The sequence below is a fragment of the Salmo salar genome, chromosome 15 (assembly GCF_965601325.2).
Source record: "Salmo salar chromosome 15, fSalSal1, whole genome shotgun sequence".
Taxonomy (NCBI): domain Eukaryota; kingdom Metazoa; phylum Chordata; class Actinopteri; order Salmoniformes; family Salmonidae; genus Salmo; species Salmo salar.
In genome coordinates this window covers 74712956-74738660 of record NC_138305.1, presented here as the reverse complement: position 1 = coordinate 74738660, position 25705 = coordinate 74712956, and the positions used below count along the sequence as shown (strand labels likewise).

The 25705-nt window shown below is 43.1% G+C and overlaps 1 protein-coding gene across 4 annotated transcripts in view; it reads left to right on the top strand.

Annotated features, from left to right (window-relative positions):
• LOC106572215 (voltage-gated potassium channel subunit beta-2) overlaps positions 1–25705 on the top strand; it is a 111414-nt gene that overhangs the window by 53487 nt on the left and 32222 nt on the right. For 2 of the 4 annotated variants that reach the window (XM_014146206.3, XM_045696012.2), the window contains exon 4: positions 25536–25579. In XM_014146206.3, coding sequence (XP_014001681.1) covers positions 25536–25579 — 44 coding nt within the window. Of the gene's footprint in view, positions 1–10542; positions 11863–25535; positions 25580–25705 lie in introns of those variants that run through there. The other 2 variants (XM_014146204.3, XM_014146205.3) reach the window with 2 other exon arrangements.

The following is a 25705-nucleotide window of genomic DNA, read 5'->3' as shown; positions in this document are numbered from 1 at the left end:
GTTCAAAATGTTTTTGTTTCTTGTGATTTTTTTCAAGCAATTTTTGGTCTCACATTGCATGTTAGAGCTGTTTTACACAGATCCACCACATATTTTAAGGAACATGAGTTGATACAAGTCAACAGGAGTGTAGACTGCGTACCATGGTAATAAAAACATAATGTCAGATTTGGCTGACTTGGCTATGTTATAATCCATTTTACTCTAGTTTCCCCGGCAATAGGAACAGGTGATGGGTTTTGTCTGTAAACCTTTGTCTGTTTTTGACTGCCACAATTACTGATTTGATATAGATTGACAGCTATTTGATTGACACATTCGGAGTTAAATCAGTTTACTGTTGTCAATGAGGCTAGCCCCTGATGTTGGGGAGTTGTTGAATGAGAAGAAAGAAGGTTATTGAGTGGATAAATTTAATTGATTGTTCGTCAATGTAGATTAATCTTTTAGAAGACACTGAGATCCTTTATTTGACAACATTGCTGTCTGGCCGGGACCTAAACCAGGAATTTGTTCATTCATTCAACATTTGACCATGAACTGTATTCCCTCAGCTATAGTAGATAGCCTAATACCTCTGTGTAAAGGAATCACAGGAGACTCTTCCTTCAGTAACACAGATGGCACTATGGTCCCCCCTGTCCCCACCAGGTCTGTCTTATAAAACCAAGGAACTTGGTGAGGACAAGGCTGAAAAGCCATTTGAGGCCATTAGAGAAGAACTATCTGGCTAATGGGTGCCCTGGGCTGTTTGTTGGAAAGGAGAAGCAATTTCTGTGTATGTTTTTTCTGTTGTTTTTTTCACCTTTATTTAACCAGGTAGGCCAGTTGAGAACAAGTTCTCATTTACAACTGCAACCTGGCCAAGATAAAGCAAAGCAGTGCAACAAAAAACAACACAGAGTTACACGTTGGATTAACAAAAGTACAGTCAATAACACAATAGAAAAATCTATATACAGTGTGTGCAAATGGGGTAAGGAGGTAAGGCAATACATAGGCCATAGTAGTGAAGTAATTACAATTTAGCAAATTAACACTGGCGTGATAGATGTGCAGATGATGATGTGTAAGTAGAAATACTGGTGTGCAAAAGAGCAGCGATCGGTTGAAGAGCATGCATTTAGTTTTACTAGCGTTTAAGAGCAATTGGAGGCCACGGAAGGAGTGTTGTATGGCATTGAAGCTCGTTTGGAGGTTTGTCAACATAGTGTCCAAAGAAGGGCCTGATGTATACAGAATGGTGTTTGCGTAGAGGTGGATCAAGGAATCACCCACAGCAAGAGCGACACCATTGATATATACAGAGAAAAGAGTCGGCCCGAGAATTGAACCCTGTGGTACCCCATAGAGACTGCCAGAGGTCCGGACAACAGGCCCTCCGATTTGACACACTGAACTCTATCTGAGAAGTAGTTGGTGAACCAGGAGAGGCAGTCATTTGAGAAACCAAGGCTGTTGAGTCTGCCGATAAGAATACGGTGATTGACAGAGTCGAAAGCCTTGGTCAGGTCGATGAAGACGGCTGCACAGTACTGTCTTTTATCGATGGTGGTTATGATATCGTTTAGTACCTTGAGCGTGGCTGAGGTGCACCCATGACCAGCTCGGAAACCGAACCGGCGAAGGTACGGTGGTATTCTAAATGGTCAGTGATCTGTTTGTTAACTTGGCTTTTGAAGACTTTAGAAAGGTAGAGCAGGATGGATACAGGTCTGTAACAGTTTGGGTCTAGAGTGTCACCCCCTTTGAAGAGGGGGATGACTGCGGCAGCTTTCCAATCTTTAGGAATCTCGGACGATACGAAAGAGAGGTTGAACAGACTGGTAATAGGGGTTGCAACAATGGCGGTGGATAATTTTAGAACGAGAGGGTCCAGATTGTCTAGCCCAGCTGATTTGTACGGGTCCAAGTTTGCAGCTCTTTCAGAACATCTGCTATCTGGATTTGGGTGAAGGAGAAGCTGGGGAGACTTGGGCAAGTAGCTGCAGGGGATGCGGAGCTGTTGGCTGGGTTTGCGGTAGCCAAGAGGAAAGCATGGCCAGCCGTAGAGAAATGCCTATTGAAATGTTTGATTATCGTGGATTTATCGGTGGTGACAGTGTTTCCTAGCCTCAGTGCAGTGGGCAGCTGGGAGGAGGTGCTCTTACTCTCTATGGCCAAGGATAACTTTGTGTACGGGTGCGATAATGATGAGGAGGAGAAGGCTTTTCTGGTGCATGGGTCCCACGGTGAGGGTGAGTAGTGCTGTGATGTCTATGATTGTGCTGGATCCCAATGGTTGCTTATCCAGGGCTTGGACCGGACAAGGAGAGGAGAGGAGGTATGAAGTTATGTTCAGGGCGGAGGTGAGGGCCTCTAGAGCTGTAGAGACAACACCCGAAGGACAGCCAGCCAGTGAAATGGGAACCAGGAAGTGTTTGTCGGAAAACGATGATGATGGAATACTCACACCGACCCTGGGAGACGGAAGATCACAGGGCCGCCCTTCTGCCCTAGTGGACTCTGGGTTGGGACACACCGGACACCGCTGAAGCTGGTGCCCCTCCTGGCCGCAATTAGGGACAGAGCCCTAGCAGTCTCCGGCGACGCCGCTATGCCTGGAGGAGGTTGTGGCCCCTATCTCCATGGGTTCAGGCTCTGCCTCAGGATAGCCAAAGGAGGGAGGCGAGTGGCGAGGTGGGCACCGGCACTCCCGAAGAAGATTATCCAGACGGATGTCCATAGCGATGAGTGCGTCCAAGGATAGGTTGTCATGCCAACTCCATCTGGACCTTTTCGAGCAGTCCTTTCCAGAAGAAATTGGGGAGCTCCAGCTCATTCCATCCGGTAGAGGCTGCCACAGTCCGAAAAGTGAGGGCACCCTGCTGGAGTTGGAGAAGTCGCTGACCTCCCTCTCTGTCCTCTGGAAAATGGTCGAAGACCACCCTGAACAGAGCCATGAACCTCTCATAGGAACCCAGCTCCTCCTCTCCTCTCTCCCAGACGGCCGTAGCCCACACCAACGCCCGTCCGGTCAGCAGGGAAATTACAGTGGCAACCTGGGACCTCTCGGTGGTGGGGGCTCCTGTCTGATAGAGGGAGCACTGGAGTAGGAAGCTACGGCATTTTGATGGAGTACCGTCATACTTCTCCTGAAGGGACAGTAGGTCATCGCTGACCTGGGCGGACTGCTGGGTCGGCTGGGGGACTGGCTCACCTTGACGACCCGTGGTAAGAGGCCCTTTGATGGGGGTATGGAGAGTCTCGCTGGTGGTGTCGAGGTGGTGGAGAACATGGAGGACCTCCTCCATGGCCATACCCAGTTGCGCCAGCTGGTGTTGGTGGAGTAGATGACCCTGTTCCTTGACCTTCTGGAAGATATTTTTTTCCTCTGCTGCTTCCATAATGCAAGGCAGTATTCTGTCACGTATACACAGGGAGTCAGTGAGCAGGTGCAATGAAGCAAGGCAAATGATCAAAACGGAATGCGTACTGGACATGAAAACAAACCAATACTGCCTGATGCCTAAGGCTACTGAGGGCTAAATAAAGGTACACCAAGGTGATGATGAAGTCCAGGTGTGCGTAATGATGGGGAGCAGGTGTGCGTAATGCTGGGGAGCAGTAGTGTGTAATCATGGGGAGCAGATGTGTGTAATAAGGGTTGTTTTCCAGGACCGGTGGTTAGTAGACCGGCAACGTCAAGCGCTGGAGAGAGGGAGCGGGAGTAGGCGTGACATAAGCTTTTGTGCTTATGGAACATTTCTAGGATCTTTTATTTCAGCTCAGGAAACATGGGACCAACACTTTACATGTTGCGTTAATATTTTTGTTAAGTGTATTTTGCCAAAATACATTTTTACTGTACTTGACACACACCAAAAGGAAGATTTTAACCTACTTACCACAAAAAAAACAAAAAGTTTGTACCATCATTGTAAGGCCATAGTTATTTTGATGCTTTGACAAAGTTAATTCTAAAGAAATGTGATTAGTGATTCATTTACGTCTGTCCCTCATTTTAAAGTCAACCCTGTTATGTGGACTGAAATATCATTTTAATATGGTGAAACTATTCCTTTTTAAATATTTAATTGAAAATAAACAATGAACATCGAATAGTCAAATCATACTGTAAAAGCAGGTGAATTGGTTTGACTCTTTTTGGCAATTTTCTGGTGTTTTGTGGTGAAAAACTGAGCGGTCGAGCATAACACGTCAACCCTGTTACCATTAGATAAACAGGCTAGAAATGTTTTAACAATGTATTTTTTGGTGTGAATCTTGCATTCAATTGTCCCTCCCTGTTGCACACAACAAGCTTCCATTTCCCCTGTCACAAGGGGATTCATGGCTGACTTAACTTGTAATTACCAGTTGGAGGGAACATTCAAGTGGATTTTTCCCAGATGTGTTAAATTCCCACTTCCCACTTGGTCACGAATGCACCATAACACCGCTAACCATCCACTGTAAAACCACTTATTCGAAGCACAAGACCTAGACCTACACATTGACATATTGTGGAATGTTGTACAATGTATAGTTTTTGTTTAAATCGATGTAAACTAAAATATTTGTATCATTATTTAATTAAGACAGGCACTTACCATTAGTATTTATTTTTTCTTTAGAAATGGGAAAACATGTTTTATTATAATGTTCAACATGTGCTCTTTATGAGAGAATGTTAAAATTAGGTGAAATTAAAAATATATGTTTTACTCAGTCATCACAATTTAAATTATATCATTGCCAAAACATTATCTCCATTGATCAATATGCAAAGAGTAATTTAAGAAGCCGAATTAGGAACCGCTTTAGCCACCCTGTAGACTAGATGTCACAGTCATGCATTTCTGGAATTGTCAGCCATTACATGCATTTGAGCAAAGATGCAAATATACCTACATGTATTTGAAATACATTTTACGTGATGTTAAATATATTGAAATATCCATGATAGGTTAGCAAACGTTGAGTAGGTGCATGCCTGCTCCGCATGATAGATTGTTTACTGCTGCTGTTAGGCTAGCAGAACAGCAGAGAGGAGAGGAGAAGCGTGACTAGGAGGAGAGGAGAACATTTTTGTATTTTTCTTGCATTTAAAAGAATTGTAACGATGACCGTGGTCATTTGCCTGAAAAAAAAAACGTCACCCAAAATTCCATGATCGTCACAGCCCTAGTGTGTGCGTGTGTGTGTGTTTGTTGAAGTGAATGAAGCTGCTCTCTTTAAACCCAGCGAAGAGGACAAGCATTTCTGGCATTGTTTTCCCCCAACTCTCCCCCGGCCCCTTTAGAGGAAAGGCTATTTCTGTCCCTGCCTGAATTTGTGAGGCAGCAATGCACACCCCTCCCACTGTGTGTGTGTATCTGTGGGCCTGTGTGTGTGTGTGTGTGTGTGTGTGTGTGTGTGTGTGTGTGTGTGTGTGTGTGTGTGTGTGTGTGTGTGTGTGTGTGTGTGTGTGTGTGTGTGTGTGTGTGTGTGTGTGTATCCTTAGCCCAGGGTTAATGATAACTCTGGGCTAAGATAATGCAGAGTGAAAAGGCGTAAAGTATTTTAGCATTATTATTTGTTTCAGAACAGGAGTGAAGACCATAGTGTGTGTGTGTGTGTGTGTGTTAAGTTTGAAGCTTTGTTAGTCGTATGTACGGGATACACATGGTATACACCGTCCAATTAAATGTGTGTGTGTGTGTGTGTGTGTGTGTGTGTGTGTGTGTGCAGTTGTCTGTATGTGTATACGTGCCTGTGTGTGTGCACATCTTGGCGGGCCATGTGCGAGCCTGTATCTCTATGTGTGTCTCTGTACGTATGTGGTATGTGCACTCGTCTGTTTGTGTATGACTTAATTTCACATTAATGTAAACTGGCCTGGAAAATAAAGTGATTTGAGCAGGAACACTGCGTCAGCATCTGTGGATAAAGGAACATAGGCCAGCACGGGGACAGCAGTGTCTTACAGACCATGTTATAGTAGCACTCTAGTTCCAGTCACAGTGACTAATATTGAATTCCCCCTCCAGCCATTCTCATGACCTGCCTTGCACTGTAGAAGACCAACATCTGCACAGAGCTCCTTTAGGCTCTGCACAGGGTGGATGGGAAATGTAGGCTGTGATTTTTAAAACGGATATAAAATAATATAAAACAGGATTGCATACAGTATCTGTCCATCTGACCATGGACATGACCCTTCGTTAGGAATGTTTTCAGACCAATTTCTCAACTTTCCAACTGGTTAGGCATACTGGAGTGTCTTACTATGTCTTATAAGATATGGACAGCTCATCTCGAATATTGTTTGTTTGACTGTGGCCCTTTGATTTAAATACACAGATGCACATTTTACATTTCAGATATTTAGGAGACAGTCTGCAGAATGAGGCGAGAGAGAAGACTGTTTAACTCTCCTCTCCATCTTTGCAGGCTCCCCAGTGGTGCTCCCAGTGCTCTGCAGTCAAGGCGCTCATTATTAATTCATCAGATTTACTGTCGCAATGACTGCTAGCATTAGCTGGGAGCCTGCATTCAACTCACAAATGGCTAGCGTTGAATGCTACATCGAAATTAGTATATTAAAGCTTTACATCAAAAGGAAGAAGGGATGACTGAGATGATCGAGAGTTCTAGTCGTGTTCTAACTGCACTTGGTCCTAGGTTAAGAGAGATTTTAGTCCAGGACTAAACAATGTCACACTTGCACATTCTGATGTGTGGCTGGGCGCCAATACGATATGTATTGCAATTCTCACGATTCAATATTTATTGTGGCTCGATACTGTGATTTTATTGTGATTTGATGTTACAAACATTTTGCTCACTATCTGTTCTACAGTGAGACAAAAGAGAGCATGAGAACATTTGTTTTGATCAGTCATGGAAATAAAAGTGCTGAAAACATGTTGGTTCACTATTTAAAAAGAAAATGGAGAACAAGCTATAAGATGAAAATTACCGGAGTTTTGGAGCAGGTACACTTGACTAGCGTTAGCGCAATGGCTGGAAGTATATTGTAACATATAGCACAATGACTGGAAGTCTATGGGAACAGCTAGCATGCAAGTTGCTACTGTAGACTGCTAATCATTGCACTAATGCTAGTTAGCATTGGCTCGTGAAACTACCTCTAACTTCCTTCATACCGTACACAGATATATAGAAATGGTATACACAAATTCATCTGACTCTGGGGAAGTACATAATGGGCGTAATTTATCCTATCCTATCCCTTTAAGGATAACTCTGGGCTAAAATAATGCAGTGTGAAAAGGCATAAATATGTTAGCATTATTATTTGTTTTAGAAAAGGAGTGATGACCGTGTGTGTGTGTGTGTGTGTGTGTGTGTGTGTGTGCGTGTGTGTGTGTGTGTGTGTGTGTGTGTGTGTGTGTGTGTGCATGTGTGCGTGTATACTCAAGTGTGTGCGTGTTCATGTATGTGTCAATGGCCGTTTTCTGCCATTTATTTTGGGTGGGTGAAAAAGCACACCTTGTCCACCACCTCCACGTGCATGATAAGTATCTTCAAAACCGGTTTCAAAACTACGTGTATGTAAAATGGGTCTTAGAGAAAAGCAGTGAGTGAGAGATTGGCCACGAGGGGAACCCTTTGAACGTTATTGAGGGATTTAAAATGATTTCACCAGCTTACCAAACTGGGGATGCTAAGTCTCTGAACCGAAGAGTGAGGCCTTGACAGATTAAATCTTCCAGCCGTGTTTCAAGTACAGAGAGGCAGAAAGCAGAGAACAATCTGGGATTAGCACTTTGAAAGGCCTGCAAACGAGTAGTCAAGAACCATTGAGGTGCAGAGTATGACATTGAGGGGCAATCTAAGGATTGGAGGTCTTGGTTGAATGGCTAGGATGTGAATGTGATGCTGTGGCTGCGTAAATACTGCATAAATAAATACTGTATTTGGTCTATTGACAGTATTCCTCAGACAGCATACGCAGTAGCTGATTAACATGCATCATGTTTTTAAGTGTGGGTGAGAAGTTCTGTCTGTTGGGTAAAGATAAACACACACTGTCGAGTGTGGTTAACACACATGCATGCGGATGTGCACACACATGCGTGTGCAGTTACAAAGAGGGCAGCCAGTCAGTCTTGCAAACTGAGGCCAGAGGAGATGAGCTCCCCTCAGCCCACTCACACATCTCTGTCTATGTGACTGGGTTGTGTGTCAGAAACATGGGGGACATGCCTGTGTGTGTGTGTGTGTGTGTGTGGTGTGTGTGTGTGTGTGGTGTGTGTGTGGTGTGTGTGGTGTGTGTGTGTGTGTGTGTGTGTGGGGGGGGGGGGGGGGGGAGAGAGAGAGAGAGTGATAGAGAGCGAGAAAGAGAGAGAGAGAGAGAGAGCGACTGTTTTGTGTGTGGGTGCGTACATGTGTTCACACTCATATGTGTGCTAGTGCTTGCAGCAGCTAATAAAGGATAAATAAATACAATAGTGCTTGCTCACACAACCTTTCCCATCCAGTCAATCAGCTTATGACAGGTCAATCTGGCTGCCATGACAGATACTGTACTATTCCGGGACACATCTAATTACAATCCACTGTCTTGTGAAATTGTCCAGTTAGCATGTGGCATCCCCTTGATTGGCCCGTCACTCAGAACCAAGTGGGAACCCGAATCTAACTTGTTCCATCTTCAACTGGCACCATCAGTTAGACTCTAACTGCTCTGTCTGTCTGGCTGGCTGAGATTGACTGTGCTCACACAGAGGCAGATGTGACCACCTAAATAGTGTAGAGTGTGTGTGTGTGTGTGTGTGTGTGTGTGTGTGTGTGTGTGTGTGTGTGTGTGTGTGTGTGTGTGTGTGTGTGTGTGTGTGTGTGTGTGTGTGTGTGTGTGTGTGTGTGTGTGTGTGTGTGTGTGTGTGTGTGTGTGTGTGTGTGTGGAGGGGGGTAGCTTGCCTAGGAAGCAGTTAGCTAGAGGCTGATCCAGGAATAGCTACCCCTCTGCCTGTAGAGATGTCAGTTGCAAGTCACTGCTGGGTGTAACGCATACCTACCGCCTGTGTGGAGGCTGATTTTCCATGATACACACATTAACAGACACATTAACACATATTATACTGTACACAGTGTACACACATATCCTTTTCTGTTCTCACAAGAGGAGTGTAAGGGTCACCGTTACACGCACAAGTTTGTTTTAATTCTCCTTGTGGGGACCAAACAATTGATTCCCATTCAAAATCCAATTTTCCCTAACCCCTAACCTTAACCCTTAATCTAATCCTAACCCCTAACCCTAATTGTAACCCTAACCCGAAACCTAACCCCTAGCCTAAAATAGCCTTTTCCTTGTGGGGACCTGCGAAATGTCCCCACTTCTCAGAATTGTCCTTGTTTTACTATCATTTTGTGAGGACAGTTAAACCAAACACACACACACACACACACAGCTCTCCTGCTGAGGTCTGTTCTTTTCCAAGTGGTGTGTACTAACTATACAGGTACCATCCAATGAAAACTTTGATCCAGGGAGGGATGCTTTAGGATGAGCTAATTTTAACATTTTAAAGAGGTGGAGATTGGATGAGACAAGAAAGGAGGAGAGGAGAGGGGAAGAGAGGAGATGTCACTGGTCTTAGTAGATGCACACACACACACGCGCGCACGCACGCACGCACGCACGCACGCACGCACACACACACACACACACACACACACACACACACACACACACACACACACACACACACACACACACACACACACACACACACACACACACACACACACACACACACACATCATAGTTAAGTCATCCCCTAAGGAGCCCCTAAGGAGCCAGATGCAGTACTCCAGGGCCCATATTTATAAAGCGTCTCAGAGTAGGAGTGCTGATCTAGGATCATTTCGGCCTTTTAAATTAGGTGACCTGGACCCGTATTCACAAAGTGTTCCAGAGTATATTTGCTGATCTAGGATCAGTTTGAGCTTTTAGATTAGGGGACCTGGACTTCTAGATCATAATGAATAAGATTACATGGACACAGGGGATCTGATCCTAGATCAGCGCTCCTACTCCTGGGACACTTGATGAATACAGTTCCAGTGACTATAGGGGAGTGATGGAGCTGGATGGAGCTCTGAGGGAGTAAAAGCCAACCAGATGGTTCACATTTTGTTTCAATATGCATGGCCCTAATTTTAGTCCTGACCGTTCACTCCCCCTTTATTCTCTCTTTTGATGGGCAGTGGCTTTTCAACAGGGTATTTTGCCCTTCGTTGTAAGCTACAGTAAAGCAGTGCATGTCTCAGGGGTTGACATCAGGGGTTGACTGAGTTCGCTGACATTCGCTGACATCTCTCTTTCGTATATGTCTATTTCTCTAACACAAAATAGAAAAGCAGTATGAGGGTCTGTGCTCATGCGAAAAGGAATGGTGACCGGTGCGTGAGAGAATTGATTTGTTGTTGTAGAGTTCAGTAAATACTCACACTCAAAACACAAAAAGGAAAAAATAAGGAGGCCGAGATGCATTCTTCATGAATCACAATGTCAATGATGTTAAGTGCTACATTAATCATTAAGCCATGTAAATTGTGAGGGAAAACGACTTTCATTGACTTTGGGTCAATGGAAAAAAATTGGTAATTCATTTGACAATGTTGGAAACTGCTCATGTCCATTGCTCTTCACCTGCTCCTAATTTGATGCAGGTCAGGTTGTATAACAAGCATTGTTCCTGTGCTAACAGAGTCTGGATATGTTAGACTTTCAACCTGTCCTCACCTTTCACCCCCTTCCACTGTAGTCAGCAGAGGAAAGGACACAGGGTTTGACATTGATAGTGTCTGTCTGTACCGAAGCAGCTGAACGATAATCTAAAACAATAGTCTTGTCGAAAATGTGAATGAGAATGCCTTTTTTTTACCTGGTAAAATAAAAGTAATAGTATTGAATTAATGTGGAAAGAGGTAGGGAGGAAAAATAAGCAAAAGAACCCATTTAATTATGAAATGAGTATGTTATGAACTCTCTGAAATCTGCTTGAAGGAAGGGGGCAAGTGTGTGTTTTACTGATCAGTGTACGTTTGTGAAATGAGGAGCATTAGCTGATCCAGAACAGAATAGTTGAGGCGATCTCTCGCTCTCTCGCTCACTCGCTCTCTCTCTGTGGCGTGTGCTCCTTCCAGACGGGGAGACACATCATTGCGCTGAGTTGGACTACACTGGACACTGAGCTGCTGCAGTCTACTCTCTGTCTGAATCTCCTTTATCTCCTAAACTACTACCACTAGTAGTTTGTTCTTGAGATTGGACAGTCTGAATCTGAAAAGTCTGTTTTTGTCACTGCTCTGCCTCTGAAAGCCACAGTGAATACTGTGGACATACTGGACACTGAGCTGCAGCAGACCACCTCTCTTTTCTGCACTGCCGGACAGTTTGCCACGCAGTATCGAACTCGTAGTTCAACTGCTAGTAGTTTGTTCTCTTTCATCCTGTGCTTCTGGGGGAGGTAGGCTAAGACTTGAAACAGGATGCTAACTGCTTGTTGACAACCCGACTCGGAAGGTCTTCCTCTCTGTTGTCATCTTTGTCTTCTCCTTCAGTGGGTTCCTCAAGCTCGTTTGAGTGCTTATTTTCCGTCCGAGTCGAGTCTAAGCTGCCCTACAGGGCCATCATCACTGGGTCACCACCATGCAGGTGTCGTTAGTGTGCTCGGACAACCACCGTGGCGGTGGCGTGACACGCACCACGGAGGAACGTCTGAACCAACGTAACTCCAACAGCCCCAGTCTGAGCACCAAGAACAAGTTCCGCGCTGTGGCCATGGTGGCCCGCAGCCTGGGACAGCTGTCCGTCAACATTCCCTCGTCCAGCGACCAGAGCATACGCACTGGCATGAAGTATAGGTAGGAGTCCAGGAAAGACCCCATGCATGCACCTGGACAAGAGCTGGGGAGCCATATGCATGAAGCGTCTTGGAGAACGAGTGCTGACAGGATCAGTTTTGCCTTTTAGATCACAACACTAGGTGCACCTAATCCTAGATCAGCAATCCTACTCTGAGATGCTTGATACATATGGCCCCAGACCCCAATACTGTACCATCTGTGGGTGAAATAGTTCTCTGTGTTCTGTCAAGAGTGGGATGTATAGATATGACACCCTGACCCTGTACCTTAGCAAGAGCGTAAGATACTGTCTGTACAAATTGTAATGACGAGACCTGCAACCTTGCAAGAATGGCAGGCATGAGTGGAAGAGACCTTGTCTCTCTGTTCAAGTGTGTAGAATAGTTTGACACATTACCTTGCTCTCTGATGTGCTGGTGCACGTGTATATGACTGTGCAGGAAAGAGAGAGAACGGATTTCATGGATGACTGATTGTAATGGGGCTATGGAATATTGCTCATAGTTCTGTCTATTACCTTTCTCATTATTCTCTGACCTCATTATAGTGTTGACTGTGAAATGAATAAGACGGATAATCAACTTAATGCCAATCAACTAAGTGGAGAGTGAATACGTTTTTAGCTGAATTCAAGTGGGATGATATACTTTACAACTAGTCTATAGCTAGTATCATTACTTTAAGACCTTTCCTGACACAAAATTAGTATACACCTTTGGGAGAAATGTTTAGAATCATGCATGCTATGTGATGGATTCAATAGAACTGTACTTGTAAGAAAAGTTCTAGTGACATTACAGCAGTTCATCCTGATGCTGAAGCTTGTAATCAGTAGTAAAAGGAAGCTGACAGCTCAAACGACTCCCCGTCACTACTATACTGCTATGAATGAGACGAGCAGAACGGTATTAGCGCTATCAGTCTTAATGAATTAGACTTTGAAGTGGAAATAGAGCTTAAAATTCTTACATTTTACTTTTAAGGTAAAGACTGAGGGATCGAGCATTTTGTCATTAAGCTCTGGTGGAGCTGGAGGTGGCTTTGATGATAAAGCGCCCTTTAACTTTTAGTGACAGTTGTGTGTTTTGTCTTTTTTCCTCTATTGAATTTGTGAGTCACACAAAACCCCTAGCTAAATCTCATCCTCCTCACCACACACACACACACATTTTCGTGAAATTTCAGGACTTTTCGTGGAGTAAAAATGTTTCACCACAATTTTATTTTGATTTTCCCTACCACCAAACCCTAAACCTAGCCCTAATCCTACCCCTTAACCTAACCTTAACACACGCACACACACACACACACACACACACACACACACACACACACACACACACACACACACACACACACACACACACACACACACACACACACACACCCACCCCTCAGCCCTAATTCAGCCACAGTAGTCCATCTCAGATACATAGTCTAGGGATACATAGTCTATGATGTAGGTTGGAATCTCTGAAATGTGTTTAATGTATTCTGACTATAGACAGAATATACATGTACAGTATACTGTGTATGTTACTGTACCCTTGATAAAGCTTTCAGTACAAGCAATATTACTGATTGCTGACATTACACATTTGAAGTGTCCTGAAATGACTTTAATGTTGCACTGTCATTTCTAATACATACAGTTGAAGTCGGAAGTTTACATACACTTATGTTGGAGTCATTAAAACTTGTTTTTCAACCACTCCACCAATTTCTTGTTAACAAACTATAGTTTTGGCAAGCCGGTTAGGACATCTATTTTGTGCATGACACAAGTATTTTTTCTGACAATTGTTTACAGACAGATTATTTCACTTATAATTCACTGTATCATAATTCCAGTGGGTCAGAAGTTTACATACACTAAGTTGACTGTGCCTTTAAACAGCTTGGAAAATTCCAGAAAATGATGTCATGGCTTTAGAAGCTTCTGAAAGGCTAATTGACATCATTTGAGTCAATTGGAGGCGTACCTGTGGATGTATTTCAAACTCAGTGCCTCTTTGCTTGACATCATGGGAAAATCAAAAGAAATCAGCCAAGACCTCAGAAAAAATGTTGTGGATCTCCACAAGTCTGGTTCATCCTTTGGAGCAATTTCCAAACATCTGAAGGTTCCACGTTCATCTGTACAAACAATAGTACTCAAGTATAAACACCATGGGACCACACAGCCATCATACCGCTCAGGAAGGAGACGCGTTCTGTCTCCTAGAGATGAACGTAGTACTTTGGTGTGAAAAGTACAAGTAAATCCCAGAACAACAGCAAAGGACCTGGAGGAAACAGGTACAAAAGTATCTATATCCGCAGTAAAATGAGTGCTATATCAACATAACCTGAAAGGCCGCTCAGCAAGGAAGAAGCCACTGCTCCAAAACCGCCATAAAAAAGGCAGACTACAGTTTGCAACTGCACATGGGGACAAAGATCGTACTTTTTGGAGAAATGTCCTCTGGTCTGATGAAACAAAAATAGAACTGTTTGGCCATAATGACCATCGTTATGTTTGGAGGAAAAAGGGAGAGGCTTTCAAGCCGAAGAACACCATCCCAACGGTGAAGCACGGGGGTGGCAGCATCATGTTGTGGGGGTGCTTTGCTGCAGGAGGGACTGGTGCACTTCACAAACGAGATGGCATAATGAGGAAGGACAATTATGTGGATATATTGAAGCAACATCTCAAGACATCAGTCAGGTAGTTATCACAGAGAAAGATTCATTAGGACCATCAACTTCCGTTTGAATATCCAAGAAAGGTGTTATTGATTGGTTTTAATTTAATCTTTGATGATTACATTCCAAATTAATTAATGCAATCATCAGGGGGTAAATGGCAAATGATAACATGCTAACATCTTTGTTGAAGGAGAAAAATATGAGATATAATAGAAGTAATATTACAGACCATACGTTCTCATTCACAGTAATGCATCGTGTCTTGATCTATGTGTCCTTTTCTATGTTCGGAGCTGTGACGTATCAAAAAGATACAGTACTGTATCAGGTGTCAAAGCTGACTATGCTGAAAAACCTTGTTAGTGCATAGATCAAATTTGGATGTTGATGCTCATTTGAATTTCCTGTCTTTTTGGCTTCAGACAAATGCTAAATATTATTGTTTTGTATTAATACTATTCCCCTCTCATAGAGAATTGTTATTGTACAGTATGTTTTTCATATGTATTGTGTCTTGAATTTTTCTGTGAAATGGGTAGACGTTTTTGTAATTGTATCTGACAGTCTAGAAAGTCCTAATTGAATCACTTGAACGGCTTGATGCTTTATACTGTAGCTACATACTTAACCTTAACTTTGATTAAATATTGAAATATTAATTATTCACAGATGCCGTCTTTACCTACTTAGGTCAGGGAGTACAGGGGGGATGTTGTGTAACACACACACACAAACACATACACACACACACACAAATTTAATGAGCTGTGATTACGTTTATGAGGATGATGATGATGATGATCATTATGTTCCTATCGGCCATCTACCACTATAAATAGATGAAAGGTTAATTGAAGAGCCGGCCAGCCAAGTTCTACTGTTAGTCCTCACTGTCAATTCAGATAAAATAACTAAACCATGTTAATTATGCAAAGTAGTACCACACATACAGTGTGTGTGTCTGTGTTTGCTTGTGTGCATGTGTGGATGTTCATGCCATAGTAAGTTGTTATTTTGTATGGTAGAATTGGCCAGGGCGTGACAGGGGGTGTTTGTCCGTTTTTGTATTTCTATGTTTAGTTTCTAGTTTTGTATTTCTAGGTTAGTTTTTGTTTGGCATGACCTCCAATTAGAGGCAGCCGGTAGTCGTTGTCTCTAATTGGAGGCCATATTTAAGTTGATGTTTGTCCCACTGGTGTTTTGTGGGTGATTAATTTTGTGAGTAGTGTATGCCTGCTCTGCGTCACGGCTTTCTTGTTTTTGTATTTCAAGTTTATGGTTTATTGCATTAGTTTCACGACTGAATAAAAGATGTGGAACTACGATCACGCTGCGTATTGGTCCGATCCTTCCGAAAGCCTTGACACATGCATCCTTCTGTGTGTGTGTGCATGTGTTGTTGTGAATGCTACTTAGTAAGGTGTAAGAATTTCACCATTTAGTTATTGACTGGATTCGTCTGGATCGTGAGGTCAACCAGTCTTTTTTCTTGTTTTTCAGCATGTTTTTAAGAATTACCAGGATCATCATTGACTCTTTTGGTCTGCATTTACCCATGATTTCAAAGTGAGAAAATAGGACTGCTTTATTTTATTTTATCACAACATACAGTGCATTCGGAAAGTATTCAGGCCCCTTGACTTCCACATTTTGTTACATTACAGCCTTATTCTAAAATGGATTAAATAAAACGAATGACTCACCAATCTACAGACAATAACCCATAATGACAAAGCGGGATTTTAGATTTTAGAAATCTTAGCAAATTTCTTACAAATAAAAACTGAAATACCTTATTTACATAAGTATTCAGACCCTTTGCTATGAGACTCGAAATTGAGCTAAGGTGCATCCTGTTTCCATTGATCATCCTTGAGCTGTTTCTACAACTGGATTGGAGTCCACCTGTGGTAAAGTAATTGATTGGATATGATTTGGAAAGGCACACACCTGTCCATATAAGGTCCCACAGTTGACAGTGCATGTCAGAGCAACAACCAAGCCATGAGGTCGAAGGAATTTTCCGTAGAGCTCCGAGAGAGGATTGTGTCGAGGCACAGATCTGGGGAAGGGTACCAAAACAGTTTCTGCAGCATTGAAGGTCCCCAAGAACACAGTGGCCTCCATCATTCTTAAATGGAAGAAGTTTGGAACCAACAAGACTCTTCCTAGAGCTGGCCGTCCAGCCAAACTGAGCAATCGGGGGAGAAGAGCCTTGGTCAGGGAGGTGACCAAGAACCTGATGGTCAATTTGAAAGAGCTCTAGAGTTCCTATGTGGAGATGGGAGAACCTTCCAGAAGGACAACCATCTCTGCAGCACTCCACCAATCAGACCTTTATGGTAGAGTGGCCAGACGGAAGCCACTCCTCAGTAAAAAGCACATGACAGCCCGCTTGGAGTTTGCGAAAAGGCACCTAAAGACTCTACGACCATGAGAAACAAGATTATCTGGTCTGATGAAACCAATATTGAACTCTTTGGCCTGAATGCCAAGCGTCACTTCTAGAGGAAACCTGGCACCATCCCTATGGTGAAGCATACTGGTGCTGTGGGGGTGTTTTTCAACGGCAGGGACTGGGAGACTAGTCAGGATTGAGGCAAAGATGAACGGAGCAAAGTACAGAGAGATCCTTGATGAAAACCTGCTCCAGAGCACTCAGGACCTCAGACTGGGGTGAAGGTTCAACTTCCAACAGGACAATGACACTAAGCACACAGCCAAGACAACGCATTTTTGCCAAAGGTGCGTCAACAAAGTACTGATTAAAGGGTCTGAATACTTATGTAAATGTTATTTTTATAAATTAGCAAAAAAACTCTAAAACCTGTTTTTGCTTTGTGTGTAGATTGATTAGGAAAAAACAATTTAATACATTTTAGAATAAGGCTGTAACTTAACAAAATGTGGAAAAAGTCAACAGGTCTGAATACTTTCCGAAGGCACTGTATTTGTCCCCAAAAGCTTTTTCCTGAGTTTTCTTATATCACCTAGATATAGGACAATGATTTATTTTTTGACTGACTTTTTTGCAATTTAAGAATGTGTTATTCAAGGCGTTTTGATAGGCTGTAGTAGTAAACTGCCAAATTCGATATTATATCCCCCAAAAAAGTAAAAAATAAAATAAAGATATTTACCTAAATGGGTCCTAAAATTCAACATCAAATACCCAAATGATCCATGGTATGGCCGTCTTAAACAATTCCATATGTTAGGGTAGTGAAACCTTGTACACCAAGAACCTGGGAAAGAGTTGCAGGGTAGAGGAGAAATATTTATAAAGTACAAATAACCATCACTTTCCATGAGGCCACGCAAAAAGACTTAACTAATGATTAGTAAATGGATTATAAGGACCTAATTTCTTATGAATCAATATTAAATGCTTTAAAAGTTGTTTATAAATGTGTGAATAATTACATTACTAACATTAACAAATTCTTAAGGATTAATAAATTATGAATAAACTATTTTACCTATCCATTATAAATGCATTATTACGTGGAGTAATTATAAAGTGTTGACTGCCATCACTCCAAACCTACTGTTGTGTTTTTTATTGTTGCTATAAATCGTTACTGTAGCCTATGCTATTTAATAAACTGTAGTATCAAATCAATCCACAATGGAGTATGGCGAGAATAATCCGTGCCCCCAGCCGAATTGGAGTTGATGACAACAGACTGTCAATAACCCACAGAACTTGAGCTAATGACATGCAGAATTAAGCCATGAAACACGTTGATTGGTCAGTGAGTGGCCAAGTCCTCGTCACACCTAGACTTTATTTATTGACCAAAAACCAGCCCTTTCGCAAAACCGCCAGCTATTGCGCTCCTACTTCCCGCAGTGAACATTTCTGACACACCTCAGGACCTTTTGTGCTACCACCAGCACTAAGATTTACCATTGCGTTAGGTTTGTTAAAATACAGCCCAAGCATTTTCTATGCAGAAAAGTCCCTGCACACACACATACACACACACGCGCGCGCGCGCGCACACACACACACACACACACACACACACACACACACACACACACACACACACACACACACACACACACACACACACACACACACACACACACACACACACACACACACACACACACACACACACACACACACACACACACACACACATAACGTCCCCATAACCTTGTGTAAGCGCTTCCTCAGATCCATTAGGTACTTTCTACAGAGCTACGTTGGGCCCCACACAGACACTAAAGTCATGTGCCTTTGATTTCATGATGTGCCTTTGATTTCATTTCATGTGTATTATCCATCTCTCTGCCCGCTGCTCAACACCAGTTTGGTGACATCGTCGAGGAGTGGACAGCAGTTGAGAGAGAGAGAGGTAAAGAGGGCGAGAGTGAGAAACAAAGGCAGAAAACGTGTGGTAAAGAGAATGATGGGAGAGGTAGAGCGAGGGGAGCGACAGAGCTTTGGAGAGGTTGACAGCCAGAGATAGTCATGGTGAGCTGGTGAGCGGGTGAGGATGAGAGGGAAAATGAAGAGATAAGAGCAAGAAAAGAGAGTGAGACAGACTGAAGAAATGAGTTTCATTTAGACTGTCCACCATTGAGGTGGAGGAATTTATTCTCCATTATTTGCTCACTGTGGGCAGAAAAAGAGATTGAAAGTGCTGCTTTAAAGCTAGACTCCTTAGTTGCTACATCCATTTGTGGACTTATAAATTAATAATTTACCCATTGATTCTTGAAGAATACAATTTATAAATACCTCTTGAGCTTAGTTCAACTGCTGTACCCCATCAGAACTCAAAATATAAGCTTGTTTTACTCTAATGGTTGTAAATAATGTATTATGTATATAACACTGTATAGCATCAAAACATGGTTAAAACTATAATTTGACATTATGTATGGTCAGTCCTTGCATCCATAATTCTGTCTATGAATTTGACAGTGGTTACATTTCTCCAGGCCCATCCCTCCCATCAATTTTTACAGAAACAGAGGCAGGGTGATCAAGGATCAAGGTTAGACCCAAGTACAGACTGTGTGAAGTAACAATGTTTATTGTAAAACCAGGGGCAGGTAAACGACAGGTCAAGGCCAGCAGGGGTCGGTAATCCAGAGTAGGAGCAAAGGTACAGGACGACAGGCAGGCTCAGGGACAGGCAGAGTTTAGTAATCCAGGGGTGGAGAAAAGGTACAGGACGGCAAGCAGGCTCGGGGTCAGGGACAGGCAGAGTGGTCAGGCAGGCGGGCTCGGAGTCAGGACAGGCAAGGGTCAAAACCAGGAGGGTGTGTAAAGAGAAACTGGAAAAGGCAGGAGCTGAGACACAAACCGCTGGTAGGCTTGAACAAACAAGACAAACTGGCAACATACAAACAGAGAACACAGGTATAAATACACAGGAGACAATTGGGGAAGATGGGCGACACCTGGAGGGTGTGGAGACAAGCACAAGGACAGGTGAAACATATCAGGGCGTGACAGATCCGCTTTGTTATTGTTTCAATTAAGGATTCTAGCTTTAAGAGGTGATTACGTTAACACCAGTGGAGGCTGCTTACGGGAGGACGGCTCATAATAATAGCTGGAACGGAGCAAATGTAATGGCATCAAACCATGTGTTTGATGTATTTGATACCATTCTACTTATTCCGCTCCAGTCCTCCACAATTAAGGTGCCACCAACCTCCTGTGATAAACGCTAAATGCTCTGCACTATCCATCCCTCTTTTAACTGATACTGGGGCCAAGGCAACAGCTTGGTAACACTGCCGGCAGTAAGAGATAAGTATGGGGTGAGAGAGAGAGAAAGAACTACTGTTTGTTTGTATACACTGGAGGTGGCCCAATCTGCCACTCCCCAGTAAACAAGCAAATGTATACCGTAGCTTCAGATGTTTTGTTTTTCCATGTCATGTCATCCCTTTACCACTACACATATGTAAGAATGTGGAAATGTTATGTAATGGACCTTTAAAGGTCAAGCTGTTTAACTTTTCAGCATTGGAGCTCATTTATTCTTTCTGTCCATATTCAGTACTTTTAGATGGATGTGAACTCTATCAAACTGCTCATTTAAGGACGTAGCCAAGCTAAAATGAATGAGGAAATGGGAAATATTGGGGGGGGGGTCTGAGATTGGAGGAAGGATTTGATATTTGGGGGTGGAATTCCGTTGGTACTTGCTGTGCCTACTAATGGGAGCCTAGTTCCTTTGCTTCAGGTCATCATTGTAAATAAGAATTTGTTCTTAATTGACTTACAGTACCAGTCAAAAGTTTTAACACACCCACTCATTCAAGGGTTTTTCTTTATTTTTACTATTTTCTACATTGTAGAATAATCGTGAAGACATAAAAACTATGAAATAACACATATGGAATCATGTAGTAAAATCAAAAAAGTGTTAAACAAATCAAAACATATTTTAGATTTTAGATTTTTCAAAGTAGCCAACCTTTGCCTTGATGACGGCTTTGCACACTCTTGGCATTCTCTCAACCAGCTTCACCTGGAATACTTTTCCAACAGTCTTGAAGGAGTTCCCACATATGCTGAGCACTTGTTGGCTGCTTTTCCTTCACTCTGCAGTCCAACTCATCCCAAACCATCTCAATTGGGTTGAGGTCGGGTGATTGTGGAGGCCAGGCCTGATGCAGCACACTATCACTTACAGTCTGGAGGTGTTTTGGGTCATTGTCCTGTTGAAAAACAAATGATAGTCCCACTAAGCGCAAACCAGATGGGATGGAGTATCGCTAAAGAATGCTGGGGTAGCCATGCTGGTTAAGTGTGCCTTGAATTCTAAATAAATCACAGACAGTGTCACCAACAAAGCAGCCCCACACCATCACACCTCCTCGTCCATGCATCATGGTGGGAACCACACATGCGAAGATCATCTGTTCACCTGCTGTGCGTCTCACAAAGACACGGCGGTTGGAACCAAAAATTGTAAACTTGGACTCGCAGACCAAAGGCTAGATTTCCACTGGTCTAATGTCCATTGCTCGTGTTTCTTGGCCCAACCAAGTCTCTTCTTCTTATTGGTGTCCTTTAGCAGTGGTTTCTTTGCAGCAATTCGACCATGAAGGCCTTATTCACTCCTCCTCAGTTGATGTTGAGATGTGTCTGTTACTTGAACTCTGTGAAACATTTATTCGGGCTGCAATTTCTGATGCTGGAAACTCTAATGAACTTATCCTCTGAAGGAGAGGTAACTCTGGGTCTTCCTTTCCTGTGGCAGACCTCATGAGAACCAGTTTCATCATAGCGCCTGATGGTTTTTGCGAGTTCATTTGAAGAATCTTTCAAAGTTCTTGACATTTTCTGCATTGACTGACCTTCATGTCTTAAAGTAATAATGGACCGTCATTTCTCTTTGCTTATTTGAGCTGTTCTTGACATAATATGGACTTGGTCTTTTACCAAATAGGGCTATCTTCGGTATACCCCCCCACCTTGTCACAACACATCCGATTGGCTCAAACGCATTAAGAAGAAAATAAATTCCACAAATTAACTTTTAACATGGCACACCTGTTAATTGAAATGCATTCCAGGTGACTACCTCAGGAAGCTGGTTGAGAGAATGCCAAGAGTGTGCAAAGCTGTCTTCAAGGCAAAGGGTGGCTACTTGGAAGAATCTCAAATATAAAATATATTTTGATTTGTTAACACTTTTTTGGTTACTACATGATTATTTCATCGTTTTGATGTCTTCACAATTATTATACAATGTAGAAAATAGTACAAATAAAGAAAAACCCTGAAATTAGTAGGTGTGTCCAAACTCTTGACTGGTACTATACCTGTATAAATAACAGTGAAATAAAGCTTCCCCTCTGCGGTAGCTCTCGCAAAACTAACATCCACTCTTTGTCTTATCACACCCAGATAAGCTTTTTCGCTCTCATAGCATTACCTTCTTGTATATCTACTGCTTATACCTTACACTTTCTTGTATCTTATTTCTCATAATAATGACCCTCTCATATCTCATTACACATATCTCTCCACCTCCTCCCCTATACATTACGAAGGCACTTGAATAACCTTGCATAACAACACACTCAACCCAATTACTCTACATATTCAAGAAGCACAGGGTCACTTCCTAATTCAGATCTGTTAGTTTACACCAGCTTGCTAACTAAGAGTCAACACTGCTCTCTGTCATGGTATGAGATGTTTTACGATGTGTGTGTGCGTTTACGTGCATGTGTGACTCACAGTATGTGATGTCTGAGTACGAGGCTTTTTTTGTGGTGTGTATGTGTATGCATTTGTGTATGTTTATATACTACATGACCAAATGTATGTGGACACCTGCTTGTCGAACATCTCATTCCAAAATTATGGGCATTAATATGTTGTTGATCCCACCTTTGCTGCTATAACAGCCTCCCCTCTTCTGGGAAGGCTTTCCACTAGATGTTGGAGCATTGTTGCGGGGACTTGCTTCCATTCAGCCACAAGAGCATTAGTGAGGTCGGGCACTGATGTTTTGCGATTAGGGCTGGCTTGCAATCGACATTCCAATTCATCCCAAAAGTGTTCATTGTAGTTGAGGTCAGGGCTTTGTGCAGGCCAGTCAAGTTCTTCCACACACGGATCTCAACAAACCATTTTTGTATGGACCTCACTTTGTGCATGGGGGAATTATCATGCTGAAACAGGACAAGAACTTCCCCAAACTGTTGCCACAAAGTTGGAAGCACTGAATCGTCTAGAATGTCATTGCATGCTGTAGCGTTAACATTTCCCTTCACTGGAACTAAGGTGCCCAGCCCGAACCATGAAAAACAGCCCCAGATCATTATTCATCTTCCACCAAACTTTACCGTTGGCACTATGCATTGGGGCAGGAAACGTTCTCCTAGCATCCGCCAAACCCAGATTAGTCCGTCTGACTGCCAGATGGTGAAGCGTGATTCATCACTCCAGAGAATGCATTTCCACTACTCCAGAGTCCAATGGAGGCAAGCTTTACACCACTCCAGCCAACGATTGGCATTGCGCATGGTGATATTAGGCTTGCGTGCGGCTGCTCAGCCATAGAAACCCATTTCATGGAGCTCTCAACGAACAATTATTGTGCTGACGTTGCTTCCAGAGGCAGTTTGGAACTCGGTAGTGAGTGTTGCAACAGAGGACAGATCATTTTTATGCACTACGCACTTCAGCACTTGGCAGTCCCATTCTGTGAGCTTGTATGGCCTACCACTTTGCGGCTGAGCCGTTGTTGCTCCTAGACGTTTCCACTTCACAATAACTGCACATACGGTTGACTGGGGCAGCTCTAGCAGGGCAGACATTTGACGAACTGACTTGTTGGATAGGTGGCATCATATGATGGTGCCAAGTTGAAAGTCACGGAGCTCTTCACGGAGCCTTTCTACTGACGATTTTTGTCTATAGAGATTACATGGCGGTGTGCTCGATTTTATACACCTGTCAGCAACAGGTGTGGCTGAAATAGCCGAATCCACTAATTTGAAGGGGTGTCCACATACTCTTGTATATATAGTGTATGTGTGTGGTCTCTGTCAGTGAATGAGCTTGCTGTATCTGCTGCTCAATGCATACAAGCCGAGACACTCGACCTGAGCACAGACAGTAGCGTTGAGTCATATGCTGGGCTAATGAAGAAATGTGTTGGGGAAGTGAATTTCTTAATGAACACAGCTGCCTTACTTACCATGGGGCTTGAGTGAGGGCAAGCTGAGTCTCCCTATGACTGACTGCATGAACTCTGATTCCACAGTACCACTTTTCCATAAGCCTCTTTATAGGGTTTATGTGTTACTCATGAGTTCGTCGAGATAACCAACAATGGAGCAAATCAGGAAGCTGGTCTATCACAGGGCCATACCCCTAATCCATCTCCTTATTGCTGAGTGCCAAGTAAAGAGGCATCGGGTATTACGTATGACTAGGGATCGAATCCCCAAACCTTCCAATCTCAGGTGGCCATTGAGTTGGCCGAAAACACCATAGGAAAACACCAGAGCTACTGAACAGTCCTTAAGTCCTTAGCAGCATAGAGATGGGTAGTGTGTTCACAAAAATAGGAGTGCCCTCTTTCCATCTCTATGTTTAGCATATGTTTGTATCCAAAGTATTCAGTTGCCTATGTGGGATGTAGCCCGGCAATTGAACCCACAACTTTGGTGTTGTGAGCACTACTCTCTGACCAACTGAGCCATCGGAACCATCAATCAATCAATTTGCCCAGCCCTTTTCATAGCAACATTGGTCGTTATGTGCTTCATGGTAACCATGGGGAGGAGGAAAGGTGTATGTAGAGCAGCATGGCTTTGCGGCCTTGGCGTTGTGGGCGCTAGAGAAAGAGCTCGGCAACCCAGAGAATCAGGAAACAAAAGCCACATATTCATCTCCTCACTCACCCCCCTCTGTATCCAGGGATGTGTTAGGAGCAAAGGCCCTCTCAGTGACACTGAGCACTGGATTATGGGGGATCTCTATATCACTCACACACACAGACACGATGCTTTGAGTAATCTTGTCCCCGTGGCATATCCACAAGGCATTTGTATCTTTCACAATTGCAGTGAAATAACTGGGTCTTCTGCTGTAGCTGCAGTTATAGGACTTCACTGTCAGATCTCTATCTCAACCAGAAGATAGCAGAAAGCTGCTCTTGGACCCTGAGTTGTTCATCCTTGCTTTGATCTGAACACATGGGACACTATCCTAGCGGTCTGTTGAGAAGTCTGCAGAGAATCAATGTGTTTACATTTATATACTGTGTGATATATGACATAAATCAACCATAGAAACCAATATATAGAAACCTATTACTAATAGTATTTCATAGGACTCTGGTCAAAAGGAGTTCACTATATAGGGAATAGGGTGTCATTTGGGATGGAGAATCTCCAGTTCATGCTATTCCTCTTCTCCTTCTGTCACAGCACAGGTCAGTGAAGTCATTTTTCACAGCCTAACATGTTCTCTTTTTTGACAGAAACCTAGGCAAGTCTGGATTGAGGGTGTCCTGCCTGGGATTAGGTGAGTGTGATGATCCATTCAATTGAACTCAATGTCATGTTCGTATGTTAACCACATTCTCTGCAGACAATGGACTTCCGCATATGCATGGCTGCTCGCGTACACACACACGCACTCATAGGGGCA